The sequence below is a fragment of the Python bivittatus genome, unplaced genomic scaffold (genome assembly GCF_059951505.1).
Source record: "Python bivittatus isolate LINGU-HERP-01145 unplaced genomic scaffold, Pbiv_v1 ctg000840_np1212, whole genome shotgun sequence".
In the NCBI taxonomy this organism is placed as follows: domain Eukaryota; kingdom Metazoa; phylum Chordata; class Lepidosauria; order Squamata; family Pythonidae; genus Python; species Python bivittatus.
Genome location: NW_028277113.1, coordinates 37,462,609 through 37,479,047, shown reverse-complemented (window position 1 = coordinate 37,479,047; position 16,439 = coordinate 37,462,609). Strand labels below are relative to the sequence as shown.

The 16,439-nt window shown below is 38.5% G+C and overlaps 1 protein-coding gene across 1 annotated transcript in view; it reads right to left on the bottom strand.

Annotated features, from left to right (window-relative positions):
- Window positions 1-10,652: 10,652 nt before the first annotated feature.
- TAF4B (TATA-box binding protein associated factor 4b) overlaps window positions 10,653-16,439 on the bottom strand; it is a 70,014-nt gene continuing 64,227 nt past the window's right edge. The window contains exon 15 of the mRNA XM_025177720.2: window positions 10,653-12,242. Coding sequence (XP_025033488.2) covers window positions 12,099-12,242 — 144 coding nt within the window. The 3' untranslated portion in view covers window positions 10,653-12,098. The remainder of the gene's footprint in view (window positions 12,243-16,439) is intronic.

The following is a 16,439-nucleotide window of genomic DNA, read 5'->3' as shown; positions in this document are numbered from 1 at the left end:
TTGCAACTTGGAGGATAGCAAACTTTAAAGTGATTCTTTCCACCAAATGTTTCCTTTAAAATTTCCAGATCTCCATACAAGGGTCAATATACTTGTGGACACACTTTCATCTCTGACTTTCGTGCATCTCCAAGACACTCCATAAGTCTCTGCTCCACCCACTCCTCCTCCATTGCTGTAATGCTTTCTTCCCACTCTTGCCTTCAGCTCTTTCCTGCACCGCTCCCTTTGTGTGGAAGGACCTGCCATTCTGCTCTACAAAGCTTCCCTTCCTAAATCACTCCTAAGGCATCTCTCCCAGCCTTCTTTTTTCTTCCTACGTTTGCTCCTGTGGAGTCATAATTTTTACAACAGCCTCCTTATTTAAATAATTTTTGCTTACTGTATAAAATAAAAGCCAGGATATTTGAATTCACTTTTCATATACAGTCCTTCAAAAGAGTTTGCAGATATAGCCCAAGCTTCATAGGTATGAATGAAGCAAGGAGACATCCTAGATTCACTAGTTTCTTTAAGCCATTCTTTGACACTCTATAGACCAGTGCTTCCAGAATTCCCCCATGCTGCCTGGGGAATTCTGGAAGCTGAAGTCCACCCATCTTCAAGTTGCCAAGGTTGAGAAACACTGCTATAGACAAATTGAGCACCAGTATCGGCAAGACTTCCCTTACTCTTGAGTGTATGGGCAGCTGTTCTGCAAGAGCATGCCAACTGTCACATCGCCCAAGTAAGTGCAGGTGGAATACATTCTAACTTTCCTACTCTAACGGTTATGCACTTACAAAGCCAACTGAAGGTAGAGTGCTTCTCTGCATTGCATCTTGCCTTTGCTTTTTTCCCTGTCTGAACAATAACCAGATAATTAATAGGGAGGTCCAAGGCCATTTATCCTTGCATAGGAACATTGTGGGCTCAGACAAGATGGGGCACCTATTATTTTATTCACATTTCTCATATGAAATGAGAAGGAACAGCAGCAGCAAATGCTCAATGCTTGCCTTTCCCACTCTGTTGTGTCATTCAGTTTCTCCTAGAGCTCAACTACTGTTATTAATGGGGAAGTACACATTTTTTACACCACAGCCATTTGGCAATGCAGGGGAGAGGGACAAATATGTTACATTTGCAAATTGATCAGGTACCCAGATCAAGTTTTGAATGTTTAAGGCCAAAACTGTCGGTCCCTTGAGATTGTCCAGATCAGGAAACAGGCTCCATAAGACGACTAGAATTAAGATTGATTGAGAATGGCTATATTAACAGAATCTTGCAGGTCTGATTGTGTTTTTCCTTCCCCCACCCCTTGCTCTTATACTCCAGTGAATCAGGGAAGAGGCCGCCCAAGTCTGTTCCTAATCCTACCTCAAGGAATGCTTCTGCATATTTCCCTCAAGGCCATCTCCATTGCCCTCCACAAAAACAAAGGAGCAAAAAACATATTTACATCTGAGAACAACGTTGCAATTAGACAGAAACAAATCAGTATTAAGAATTACCTACAAAAGTCTTTACAGCCCACTGAAAGTTGGCAAGGAGTGAATCTTTTCTTCCTCAAGACGACTTGCATATTTAGGATATAAAAATCCTTGAAACACTCACTATTGTAGATTATAGGATGTATTTATGAGGTTTATTATAAGTGGGTTCATATGGAAAGAGACAGGCTTTAGATATACTGCCAAAACTATCTGGGATGGGTAGGAAGTCTTTTTGGGAGAAATTCAGATGAAAAATCAATGGTCTCAACAGAATTATGTGAAGATTCTCCTTGATAACACAAGGTATGGGCAAAACAACCTGTAATAAAGGAACACTAAGTTAAGGAAGATCTATAGCAGTTCCTAAAATGCTTCTATACAGTAAAGATACATTAAGTTCTGAAAAAAATATTCTGACATCTCACTTTAGGTTTTCTTGCTAAGGACTGTAGTTTAACTATAGATTATTCCATGCAAACAGCTCTGGTCCAAAATACTCAGATTCTGTTTGACTCCACATCTCTGCTTTCTTGTTAGCAGAAGAATATACCTGGCATTTTGTATACTTTTGTGTGCTATAAATATTTTGGGAATCGTTGATCATTTATTACATCACTAAAATTATTTTACCTTCATTTTTTTAAAAAGCACATAACAACAAAAATGCATAACAGAATCTGAAATAGAAGAACTGAGCATTGATCAAAGCAACACAGAAACCTAAAGGATGGCGGATGGAATTGGATGGAGATTGCCAAAGCAATGCATATATCTGCATCTCCTTAGTTTCATACTTTACCCTACACACTAAGAATAGGGTAAAAATACAGAGCACATTGATGAACTGGTTCAGGAACAGATGTTTACCACTACATTGATACAACCATATTAGATAAATTAGCAGCATCTGCTTTTTTCAGAAGGTAGACTGGGAAAAAAAAAACTGGGTAGAAGAGTTGCTGTTTGATGTGCCATTGGTCAGGATTTGGTTTCCACACCAATTATTGTAGCAGCTGCTTCAGGCTAGGCTGTTTAACAAGCTTTAGCTATTTCAAATGCTATCTGTTGTTCTTGAGGGTGCAGGAGAGGGAAGCTCCTTCCATTTCAGCTTTTAAAATTCTTCACAGTACATTTGAAATAATTCAGAACCTCAATGTTGTTACAAAGGTCTAGCATACCTCTTTGTCTTCCTCTAATAGGACAGTCACAATTAAAGCAAACAAGCTCCATGAAAACAGGAGGGTCTGGGAGAACAAAAAGAACGAACTATCAGCCAGACATAAGGAATCTGGGGCAGAAAAGGACGCACCAAATTTCTGCCGCTTGCACACACATCTGCTGGCTGAAACCGGTTTCGCTGGCAGTTGCCCAAGGACAAACGCCACAGGACTGCTGACTCTCGGATGCCCTTTGGTGCTCTGCTTGAGTAAGCCAGATATTTTTTAAAAGGTGCTTGCCATGAAGGGAGATAATGCTGTGCACTTCATGCCAGCTCCAGTTCTTTGTGTTCTGCAAGCCTCAATTAAAAATGCCCAAGTCTTGTTTTCCTGGCTTGCCAGAGGACAGGGTGGAATTTGCTTTCTTTCCGTCACTCCTTAGAATGCTTTTTATGAGGCAAAAAGTTGGCATTTGCCTGCAGCATGGCAGCACAAGAGAGAAAACCACTCTGCTTTCAGGCTGTTTACCCCCTTGTGCCTCTCTCTGTACAATATTACAGAGAAATGAAGGTATTTGATGTCTTGGCTTGGAGAGGCACTGAAAGAGGCTGTAGTTAATTTGCAGCATTTTTCAGCAGCACCGCCTGCTTCAGCAGGTTACAGCACCTCACCCAACTTGGCTGATCTCCAAAACAGCAGGGTCAGCCACGGCTAGTGCCTGGGAACGAGGGGGCTGTTGGCTAAACCAGGGAGACAAAACTGCCGTAGTGGCAAAGCATTTCCATAACTCTTCCAGAAAGCCACATTGATGGAGCCAGAGGGCTCAGCAGGGCTTTCTCTGAAGCAGGGGCATCTCTGTGCTAACCATGCTGACCCTTTCAACTGTTAGCGAGCCATGTGAGCCCTTTAACCTGGCCTCCAAGTCACATCTCATTAACCAGACCTCACAAAGCAGGTTGCATGTTGCCATTGCTTTACCCGTTTTGGCTGAGGTAAAAAATGTTAGACCGTTCCATAAGGCGCCAGAGTAACAAGCCCACTTTTGTTTGAACAAGGGATGCCAAAATAACCCCCTGTGCACCAATCTTCATTAAAAGGGAGGCAGAGCCAAACAGCTTAAAATAATGCTGAACTTATTCAATGGGGAAAATGTTTTCTGGCCAAATGTTGGCCCTCTATAATATCATACGTTATTGGGAGTACACTTGAGCTGCCCAGGCCTCAGAAGTGCTTTCCTGTAGAAAAATAGAGTTTAGAGAAGTGAACGGCTTATTTCCACCTCTTTCTAAATCTCAGGCTAATTTTGTTGAACAGTGTGAACAGTGAGAAGGAGGAGACCAAGCCAGTCCTATCATTAGGCGAGCGACGAGAGATGCAAGACAGACAGGCTGTTTTCCCAGATGTGTTAGACTATGGCTCTCATGAATCCCAGTGAGGATGGCTGAAAACTTGCCAACGTACAAGTTTTTTGCAGGAGTTTAATTGCAGCATAACAACTGCAGATAATAAAACCACGGATAATGAGACCTTGTACACACAAAATAACTTATTTTACATTGGCACAAAAGTCCCCCACCATTTTGCACATGCATAAAATACACACAATCTTTTCTCCAAAAGTTCTCCTCCAGAAAAAAAAAATACAAAAATCTACAGATTCACAAAATCCTTTACTGTAGATAATGAGGATTGTACACGGAAACTTACTAATGTGGGACACTTATGATACATGTGAAAATATTTGCTAGGCAGCATAAAAATTATTGAATAAATAAAATTCAAAGTAGCCTGGGGTGGAGGATACTGTCTTGTTGCTAGTATTAGTATAATTCAATTACCCATCAAGATCCTTTTTGTACATAGAGTGAGGAAGAAAGAAGACTCTGTCCTTTTGCTTAGGTAGCAAAATGTTTCTGGGCAGACTCAGATGGCTTCTACTGAACTAGCCTGAATTCTTTTTGAGAACATCTTGGAACTTTGTTTAGTTCTTCTAGAAATGACCTCAACAATCTTCATAAAGAACCTGGGTTAATGCTAATATATTTCCATATGTTATGTATACATATTTTGTTGAGAAGAAGATCCATTTCATATATACAGTCCCATCATCCTTCAGCTTGGCTAAAATGGCTTGGGCTACTGAGCATTGGTGTGGTTCTGCATTCCTGCTGGCTTATAGTCTCAATTTAGCAAACTCCATCCATCATAAATGGGACACAAAGCTGTACTCTACTTTAGAAGGACAGATACAGGCACTCTCCGAACCACTAACAGTTGGCAGCACCTAACCAACCTTGATTGATCTCAGAACCTAGCAGGACTAGTCCTGGTTAGGTCTTGAACAGGGAACTGCCTGAAAATTCCAGAGCTAAAAAGCTAGACTGGAAGGTTGAAAAACATTTCAGAAGATGGCAATGACAATCAGCTTTTTAACATACCCAGGAAACTGCAGCCTCCACAAGCTGAATTCAACTTGAGGGTACCTTTATTTAATACAGGCTAAATACAGCAGTAGCTGGAATTGGTTTCATCAAACTCCAACCTCCAAGCCTCTCACCATCCTAACAGGATGGCATCCCTTACATGTCCTTAAGAGTTGTCTATTATCAAGGCACCATATTTATAATAATTGTGTTGTCTTCTAGCAACATTCCTCAGCATGAACTCACCATACACAAATAAAACACATAGAATATTGAATGCCTCTTCTGATGAGAAATGCTAATTTTAAAAAGTAACAATAAAAATGACTGATAAATGTAGCAACCATGTTGTTGGCTTTGACAGATCATAGAAAGTGCTTGCAGAATTCAGTGGCTTTTTAATTACAAAAAATAATTTGACTTAGAGGTCAATTGTTGCTATGTAATGAAGTCATGGGCACCACATTGCTGACCTTGAATTAATGAATGCTTCTGAAGTTGATTTTAATATAGTATATTAAGTTGGTAGCTCATATCCAGCATAAATGATTTTATAGCTAATTACGATTGCCTCCCTGACTATAGCTAGGATCACCCACTCAGAGAGATAGGATTTTTAATCCCCAGGAAATAACTAGTCCAGCCTATCCCCACCACATTTTGCTATAACTAAGATAGGCAAAGATCAAATACAGGATTTACAACCTCATGCTTCCTGCTTATCCAGGAACCTCCAAATAGCAAGCACGTCAAAGGTCAATGCAAAAATTGTGATTTTTTGTAGGTATTAACACTAGGTACCTCTTTCTGAAAGTGGTGATTCTCATAGTACTGATCAATGTTTTACAAACAAAATAAAGATGGAGCCAACTCAGACTCTGGTGGCATTGAACTGATTCTGTGGTTCTAAAACAGAGGAGTACAATCTGAAATTCCAGGATCAGATGCAATCTCTGAAAACGTTGGATGCAACTGCAGAGGCCTACAAATATTGTTACCAATTTGTAATCTGATAAAAGAGGTAAATAATTTAAATATATATGCCTTTATATGTCTATGACATGAAATCAAAATTAGTATGTATGTATGCATGTATGCATGTATGTATGTATGTAGTTTTTGTACTGGCCCTGCCTGCTACTCTTTGTAGCACACTGTTGAAAAGCCAAGTGTTCCCAGAAAAAGTTGCACATCCCAGTCTTGCAAGGTAAAGTGAGATCCTTCTAGGTTACTTGAATTAAATAAGGCCACCAGGAAGCTTTGTTGTAATGTGATGCTTCTGAATGCAATAGAAAGGTAGCCACTGGTCTGGGAAAAAAATCCACTACTTTTAACTTTATTTAGAGAGTGGAAATGAAATGAGAAAAACTTAAGGCATCATCTCCAATCAAATACCCCCTACGTATTCCAGAAACTTGGCAAAGCTGAATTCCACAGAAGGTGCATTATGCCTGCATATAGTATGCATAGAGAGTAAGGAAGTTGATTCACAGAGATAGGCAAGATCCATTACCAAAGCAACGAGGAGAAAAACAAGTGGAAAATATGTGGAAGGGTCAGACAGAACCTCCCTAATTCACATGAATGTAAGAAGGGGAGGAGGTACAGCACAATCAAACTTGCAAGATTCTGTTATTACAGTCACTCTCAATAAAGTAGCCTTAACCTTCCTGTGGAATTGAGTCATGGTCTGGCCTTCCTGGCGGGGCTGACAGTATGTGAGAGTCACTTTGGTTGAGCAGTTAAGGTACTGAACAAGAGAGGGAAAATCCAAGCTTAGTCTCACCTTAGGCACAAAGCCAGCTGGGTGACCTTGAGCCAGATACTCTCTCTCAGTCCTAGGAAGAAGGCAATGGCAAACCACTTCCAAAAATCTTGCCAAGAAAATTCATGGACTTGACCATGTAGTCATCAGGAGTTGCAAATATAACCCAATTATATATAAAAAGTAACAAAACTGCAACCCTTTTCTTACATGAGATCTGTAGGATCAGAGACTTTTGTTAAAATGAAAAAAGTAACATTGTGCCATTGTGAGACAAGCTGCACTCCTTTTGTATGTTTGTGCAACATCACAAATGTAGACAAAAATGCCAGAGCTTGCATTGTAATGGTGCAACACTTTAATCATCTGACCCTCCTTGACCCCCCTTTGCAGATACCTCTACCTATCTAGCTTTTAGAAAACATCTAGGAAACATCTCCAAACACCTCCATCTACTTCTCTGAAATAGGGCAAATGCCATCTCCAACAAGCCAGAAGAATCTACCATACCTGAAAATTTCATTTCACTTTGTTGAAAAATAATAAACTTTAAATAAATATTTTAAAATTGATTAAATCAACTTTAAATCAGCCAACTAAATTAAATTAATAATTAAATCAGCCAACTAAATTAAAGTTGATTGTTTATATTAAGCAATTTAATCCATTAACAGTAACCAAAATTCATCAATTTTAAATTAAACAATTGAATTTAATTAATTAAATAAATGTAGGGACCACCCAACTCCAGATGACCCAGGGAGGTTTAGAGTTCTAAAAAAATGCAATGAGAAGCCTAGATCCCATTTCACCCAAATCCACTCAGGTTCACTAAGTAAAATTTGGCAGCATCTGATTCATTCCAAAATAAAACAAACCTAAACAAAATATACCTGGTCTCTCTCCATTGCATGCCTCTTTCTAGCGCATCAGGACATATAGACATGAATACAAAATTGTAAACTGAAATCATAGAAAAGGTTACTTGGTTATAATGACATTTTAGTAAGTTTCTTCTGGCCTGCTTACTATATGGCTACTGGATATGTGGTTACTTCAGCATAATGTCTGCCATATCTAAAATAAGCAGGTAGCATTTTCTTGATTATTATCAGAGGCCAGATTATGCCCCATTTTACAGATGGGTAGGATAATGGCTTCCCAAACCATTGGTGAGTGCAAATTATCTATCCAAAACAATAGCTGAACAATGTAATTCCAGTTAAATTTGCTTGGGGAGGTAGAACCCCTCAAAGCTTTCTTTGCGTTCAGAGAACCCACAATGCACCAATTAGAAAATGTTTGCACAGAATAATCATTAACTTAGTGTTGTTAGGGACCTGAGGGAGAAAGGAAAAGAATTTGGCCAGTGGCAAAGTTTCCAGCAGTAGTTAATGAATGTGTAAAAAGTGCTTTGCATATATAGTACCTTTTATCAGAAGATCTCCACTTATGAGATTTATCTGGAAGGCCCCAGGCCAGCTCACACATACTTGGTATACAAGTGGTACAAAGTCAAGGTAGCAGTAGTTTTAAAATTTGATTATATTGTCACATTATATGCAAAATACATTTTGCTATTTTACCTGTATCTATATTTAATCGGATAAAAGAATAGTGTTTGCTGGAGAAGTGAAAGGCATGCACACACTAGTGATCAAAGCAGAGGGACTGATAGCAAGCACAACGGTACTGAAATTTCTGTTCCGCTTAAATTTTTTGTGGTAAAGAGGATGGGCCTAATGCATTGGATTGCAAGTCAAGAGCAAAGCCTACTATGAACACTTGAGGGACAAGCTGGTCAATCAGTCATTTCATTCCCCAAATCTTTGCTAGTCTGCATGTTACTTCAGACCCTTTAATCTATCCTGCCCCACACGTTAATATCCTGCATGAGGCAGGATAGATTTTAGTAAGATTTAGATGATTTTAGATTTTATTATTAATATCCATTAATTAATATTTGTATTAATTGCTGTAACTAGTCACTTTATAGGCACTTAAATCCTAACATCCTCTGGCAATTAGCCAATCTGGATGAAGCCTAACTCCCAAAGTCCCTGGGATCTTCCATTTTTGAGATGTGATTGCCAGGAATGAGCAGTTGTCTGCATCAGATAACCCACATCTTGTTATAATTCTAGCCATTTTACCATCTCTTGACTGTCTCATCTGAAGCAACCTGCACCTGTTGTGGGATAAAAAGATGTGCATTTATATTGTACCATGAGTCAAAATCTCTCCAGTCTATCTTCCTTGTAATGCAATAAAATTTACCCTGGACATTAAGAAAATCTGGAAATGATATGAGCTAAATGCTACCTGATAAATGAGATTTCAGATCTGTACCTCATGAAATTAGAATAGGCATATCCCTCATCAGCTCCTAATGATCAGCTGCAAAGGCACAGGCTCAGCAACTTTTATACTAGAACATCTATGAAGCTGTGTTAAAAAAAGAAACCCACTCTGGAATGCATAAACAAATTATGGAACACAGAAATGCCTTCCAGGCTAGTTCTGCAAATCAGAGCATCACTGACACAGGCTTCATGGGTATACCAACTGTAGGTGCAGACTCAGTAGTTAAAGGCAGTCTGCTCTCAAAAAATACCTATGGCAGCAAAACTTTCCTCTTCTTCATCCAAAACTCACATTTCTCATCTGAAGATGACAATATTAATAAAATATACATGTCACTGGTTGAATGGCCACTATTAGCTATTAAAGTAGGGTGGGAAACTTTTGGCTCTTGACCTAATCTGCTGTAATAGGCTGACTCAACAAGCCTACAGGGCTCAAAGAGTGGTTCTGCGATCATCTGCTCTACTCCTTCAGTACCCTAGGGTGTAATCTATCTGGCCCTGGAGAGCTGAACTCATTTAAATTAGCTAATTTCTCTGTTACCCTCTCCTTGTCTAGCCTAAGCTCGTTTCCCAGTGGCATAGTGATGACTAGCTAGGATTCCACTTCCCACTTGAGAGAAAACAGGCACAAAATAAGAGTTGAGAAGTTCTGCTTTCTCACGTCACTCATTACTGCTTCACCATTTTCCCTTCACAATGGACCTACAATCTCTTTGGCCTTCCTTTTTGTTCTAGCATACCCAAAGAACTCATTCTGAGCTCTAGCCTTTCCAACAGAGTCCTATAGTTTCTGAAGGCTACCATACATCCTTTCTTTTTGGTTATGTTCCTCTTCTTCTATTTTCTGCATTCAAATATGCCTCTTCCAGGGCTAATTGGAAATATCAGAACGGGAGCCAGAGGCACCTCTAGGCTCATTGGGGGGGGGGGCAACTGCATTAAATTGTCGTCTTCCCCCTCCTAGAATAAGATATGGGGAATTTTCTTATGTTTATAAGATGATGTAATCAGGTTCCACCTAAGTGTAAGTCAGCTGAGAGTATGGGAGTACTGAAGTGGTAGATAAATTGCACAGAGCTAAGACTGTCCGAGTCTGGAAAGGGACAGTTTGAGAACTAAATGAATGCCACAAGAAATGTATATTTAATTGGGGAAGGGGGCTAATTTAACTATTTGGCATAAGCCTATGTGAGAAGAATTCATTCCTATCCTCACTTGATCTGTGAAGAGAGCAAATATATGTTTAAGTTGCATGCAGCTGTCCCAGATGTTTGCCCCAAAAGGCAGAAAGGCTACATTTAATGTACAAAATTAAGATGCTCAGTTATGTCATAATCCTAAGTGTTGCTGAGGATATTAGCTATAATGTACCAGTCATTAGGATTTCATGACTAGATTGCTCTATGAAACAATGCCATTTTTAGAGTTTGATGTAGAAGATACCCTTAGAATTAATAAAATATTTACTTTAATACAGTATTTAAAATAAATTTGAAACATTTGTCACTTAAGCTAAATACACAAAACAGGAAAAATACTGCATTTTACATAAAAAGATAAGCATTTACTATACAAAACCTATTTGCCTTGAACCATCAAAATTGTGCTACTTATTCCTTCTTATCCAAGAGTGCCCACTTTATAAATATGCATAAAGACACAAATAATTTACTGCATTGGTTTATCTATCTCAGTTCACCATTCTCCTAACAGGGAAACCATGACTAGATTAGAAACTCAATATAACTTCGGTAGTTCTTGTTATAAAGTATTTTTCCCCCATCTATGTATTTTCCATTTCATAATATGTAGAGAAACTGTAAAGAATCTTTTTATTTAAAATAAAGACTTCAATTGCGAAGGCATTCAGTTGCTGTCTTCCCCACAGGTTCCATGATATACATCCATATCATTTGTGGTATATTACATGTCCACAATAAGGTAATGTTCATAGAAAAGTGCAAAAGATGATGGCAGGTGGATCTCTATCATCATCATCATCATCCATCATCATCTATTCAGGATAGATTAATATTTACATTCAACACTGTGGCACCCTGGAGAGTTTTGTGCTCTTCTGCAAATGCCCTAGCAAAATTTTTCTTCTGCTGCTTTTTAGCAGGTTTTAGAATTATTTCCAAGTCACCAGTATAAAATAAAGTGAGCAGATCCCTGATAATCAGTACATATATTCTCCTCATTCCCACAATGAAGGAGACCAAATCATTTTATATTCTAAATAAAGCAAGGGGGCATCTTAAACCTTGTAGGCTGCTTTAAAACACACACACACACAAATGCATATGTGAAGTTAAATGCATCTGAAGTCATCTTAGGGTGAAAATGGGTGGGCCACCGTCCTATGAAATGTCCCGCGAAATTACTTTGACATTTCAAGTATTGCTTTCTCCAACTCTTACAACTGTAGTTTGCTTGCAGATTTGTCTGGTAGGACGGGTAACACAAAGAATGCCAGTAGGGATTCTTCCTTCCCCATCTTTCTTTGGAAGCAGGAAATTATAGCCTGCATTCTGACATTTTTTGGGTTGGTTCCCAGGTGGTTTCTCTCCAACTAGGACACATAGAAAGGTTGAATTCTTCAGGCTATGCACTAGCAAACTGCTGGTTTGTCATTAAATACATTCATCACATCATTCTTCCCTAACTGCAATGTTAGAAGGCACACTCTTCATAGAATAATATTGTGGATTTATATACCAATACAGTACCTCACATGGAACTTAGCAGGCACCTGAAGCCTTCTGTCTTCCATGTATCCAGGCAGTGTGCCTATGTTCAACAATGACCTAACAAACAATTTCATGTAATATATGACTTCAGGATAGTGCAAACAAATTGTTCTTTGGCAATGTATGGTAGTAAGCTGAAATGCAGAATTAGACTAGCCACTACTTCAGAAGAGCTCGATATAAGACTAGAGAATGCTTTGTTTCTTTCTCTTGTTCCAGACAAAAGATCAAATCCCTGAGACAAATTCGGGTTATTCTTGGCCAAAGAGATGGCTTTGCAAGACCAGATGATCTGTTGAAGCCCTAGATGGGAGAAAAAGTTAGAAGAAAAGCATTTAAGATGTGTAAGACATGAACACTGAATAGGCTTTTGCAAGCATCACTATTTAATATTTGCCCTATATGGTATCTACTGAGGCCTGTTCCCACTATGACCCTCTTCCTTATTCACACAACCTATGGAGTTTTTCTACTAAAGCAGCCTCTTGCCTCTTTATTAGTGCCCATATCATACCAGAACACAGTGATTAAAAGGATAGAAAATGCTTGCCACCAGAAAAGTTACCTCACCATATTTTCACTTGCATTTGCAAAGGACCTCAAGCAAAGCTACAAATCAGGATTTGGCTTGTTCAGATTTATGGCAAATAAGATAGGCAACCATTTGAGGAAAGTGACTAACCATGAATCCTTGCAGTTTCTTTTTCCTCCAAAGCTAGCCAATTCTTGCATTACTGCTTCAGTTGCAAATATACTGAAGTTATATACTTCAATGCATTTGGAATCCATTGAATTTAACAATTACAATTAAAACTAACAAACTGACACTCTGAACATCTATTTCTGAGATATATTCAGAAAAGATATCTAGAAGGTTGTTCATTGGGAACAGTGAAGAAAAAGGTTTACTTATTCATTTATTTATTTATACAATTTATAAGGCCATCCTACTCACAAACTGTGACTTGGCAAAGTTTATCAACTTTACATTGATTAAAAAAAAACCCAATAAAATAAAAAGTACAAAACAGACAAATATAACAATTACAATAAACACATAGCCAAGGCTGGGTATAACAAACACTCTCACAACACAATGGACTCATTTAACATCTTGGTCAGAATAATCACTTCTCAAATAATTGCCTATCTTTATTTTCACCATTCCCCTCTCCCTCGATCAGCAGTTCCATGATATTGTCTTTTCCTAGAAATATAAAACTCATGCAGTAAGTAAGTTGCTGGCCTTTCAGAGGCCACCAGAATCTTTGTTGGTTTTCCTACAAAGGATTTATCACTACTTTATAGTGGAAAAAATAGTGATCAAATAGTAGTCAACTGATCATCATCAATTGACTACAAGAATGTGGTAAACATAGTGAACCTCGACTTCAACAAAGGATTCTACAAAGTTTCCCATGAGATTCTAGAAGAGAAGACAGTAGAAAGGGGGGTGAATTATATACTATTATATGGCTACATAGCTGACTGAGCAATCATACCCCACAAATATCCATCAACTATTCCACATCAAGCTAGAGGGAAGCGTTGTTCAGAAGGATCATGAACAGATGAAACATTGGGCAAAAATCAGCAAAATATATTTCAGAAAGAACAAATGCAAAATCCTACCTTTGGATAGGAAAAATCAAAGACATGAGTACAGAATGTGAGGGATCATATCAGACAGCAGTACATGCAAAAAGGATCTGAGTGTTTTGGTAAATCATGAGCTGAATACAAACCCACAGTATAACCTGGTTTCAAAAAATGCAACTCTCAGATTGCACCAACATAAGTAGAGTGTCACGCTCAAGAGAAGTCATCATTCCTTTTATTTTTTCTGCATTGGTCAGACTGCATCAGTCTAGTTCTGGGCACCACATTTTATGAAGAATGCAGTATTAACAAATTGGAGATGGTCTGGAGGAAAGCAATCAAGATGACAAGGATTCTGGAAGGAAAACCTTATAAGGAATAATTGGTGGAGTTTGGTATGTTTAGGCTGGAAAAGACTATGGAGAGACATAACAGCAGTAAACAAAGGCTGGATGGTCAGAAAATTCAGGGATACTGTAGTGGATTCCTGCATAGAACTTGAGGTGGAACAGATATCTCCAAGGCACCCTGTACTGTATGATTTATTTATGACCACTGTATAGCAGTTATCCTATTCTTACCATTCCACTTCACTAATCCACTTCTCAACAACTATATATGTATGTAAAATTGATTAGATGTTAGGAAAAATTCCTAACAATAAGACCTCTTTGACAGTGGAGCTAATTAGCCAGAACTGGTGGCTCCTTTTCACTGGATGTGTTCAAGCAGAGCATGGACAACCATCTGTTTGAGATATTTCAGTTTGGATTTCTGTAGTGAGTAGGGGGTTGAACTCAATGCCTAAGTGTCCCCTTCCAATTTTTTGATTTTAATCCTTCTCACAGGACCATACTGATGCTCTGGACATGATCCACAAAAGCTTATGCCATAATAATCTGCTAGTAGTTGTTAGTTCCCCACTTCTGTCCTGGGAAGGTCACTTGGTCATGGCTCTTACCCGTTCTAGAAAATTGGAGCTGGTCAGCTCATTCACTTTTTTAAGGATCTGATGAACACAATACTAGTCTACACACAGTCTGTACCCCATGTCAAAACTAAGTATAGCACTTTTAACAGTATCTTGCAAATTGCTTCAAGAGAAAATGTTTTGGCTAGGAACTGGAGTAAGAAAACATTTTTATCTGAGAAGTTTTAATGATATGGAACTTAAATTAACTTCAACCTCTGCTTAGAAGCACAGCTGAAATAATTTAAGTCCAAGCACTTTGAAGTTTGATAAGTGATATAAAAAGCATGCAGCAATTCAAGTAAAATAAAATGGAAAAGTGGTATAAAAAAAATGTATTGTCACCAATCATAGTTAAGCCGCTCTGAATTGTTGATATAATCTACTTTTTAGAAAAGTATATTTTCCCTGCTAATATCAGGAAGCACAATTGAATGATTTAACCCAAAATAATAAAAATGCCATTGGTTGAAGCTTTCCATTTCTTTAGGGTTTTGGAATAGGCATGGAAGGAAGACTGGTGCCATTGGGGGAGGGATGTTCCTTCTGCTAAGATACAATAGAGTCATAACTCAATATAAGATAATCCTTTAAGGAAAAACAGGGTGAGAAAAAGAGAAAGTGTGTGGGCGGAATGGAGAGCAAGCTTTGTAGCACAGCTGGCATCACAAAGTTGAAAAAAAGGTCAATCCAACAGGATGTATGAGGCCCCAGGCAAAGGCAATATTAACAAATCCCTGGGGATTCTCAACAATCCAAGAGATGTCCTTCACAAATCAAAAACTTATAAGGAAGTAGAAATATTTACTTTCTAAAGAGATTCTCTCTGAAGATGTCCTGCTGAGCACTCATAGAAATTCACCCATTTCACTGTAACCAATGGTATAATAAGGACTCCAATTCCAAGAAGAAATTTCTTTCTTGAGGAAGAATTTGTCAAATAACTGCAGTCCTTGAAAGATTTTGTCAGCTCTTCCCAATCTGGGGCCTACCAGATGATACAGAATCCTATTCCTGTTATCCCCAGCAAACTAACTAAGGGTCATAGGGGCTGTAATCGAACCATCCTGCGGGTAGCATGTTGAAGAAGTCTTATTCCATTAAAATTTTATCTTTACTGTCACAAGCTTTTCTTACTATTGTTACAACAAATAATAACCATTTGCTCCTATTTTTTCTGAGTCTCTATTGTTATGGATTAAAAGTTTTATTGCTCAGATTAAAAATTACCAAGTCCAATGGACATTTAATATAGATACCCATGTATAGGTTATAGGTCAAATTTTGAATATAAAGCACTACCACTTGTTGAATTAAAAATTCCATGAATTCAAGCAACATAAACAGTTGTCAAAGATTAAGCAAACTGGAGACCAGGGCATGTAGATAGGTTCTTCTTTTTCAGACACTGTAGATACCAAATTAGGGGAGGGGGGCATGCTCTCTAGATATTTTCCTCACCTATTCCCATACAGAATTGAGATGTTTATTTCACCACTATGCATTACATCTTTCAATTATTGCTTCTTTACTTAAGCTTGAGTTTGGGATGGTTTTCTGAGACTTACCCCGGGAGCCTTTCAGGTTTTTAAAGAAGCGCAAAGTGCAAAGATTCTTCATAAATTTGAAAGAAGTCAATTAGAGGGACAAAGTAGCAATTTGCATATATGCTTTAAAATGTTTACCACTGAAGGTTGTTAAGATCAATGGCACATTCCCAGCTCCTTCCCACAATGCAGACGGAACTTTGTATACCCCAGGATAGGCTGGGGATTATATAAGGTCTCTACACCACTTTTATGCTTTCGGACTCCCTGAATTTTTTCTTGTAGGCAGTGAGGAGTGCCTCTTAACCATACCACACCACACCGCAGAAAACTCATTTGGGGCTGTTTCTGCCCTGCTGACTCTGGCAAGATCATCGGCCACAC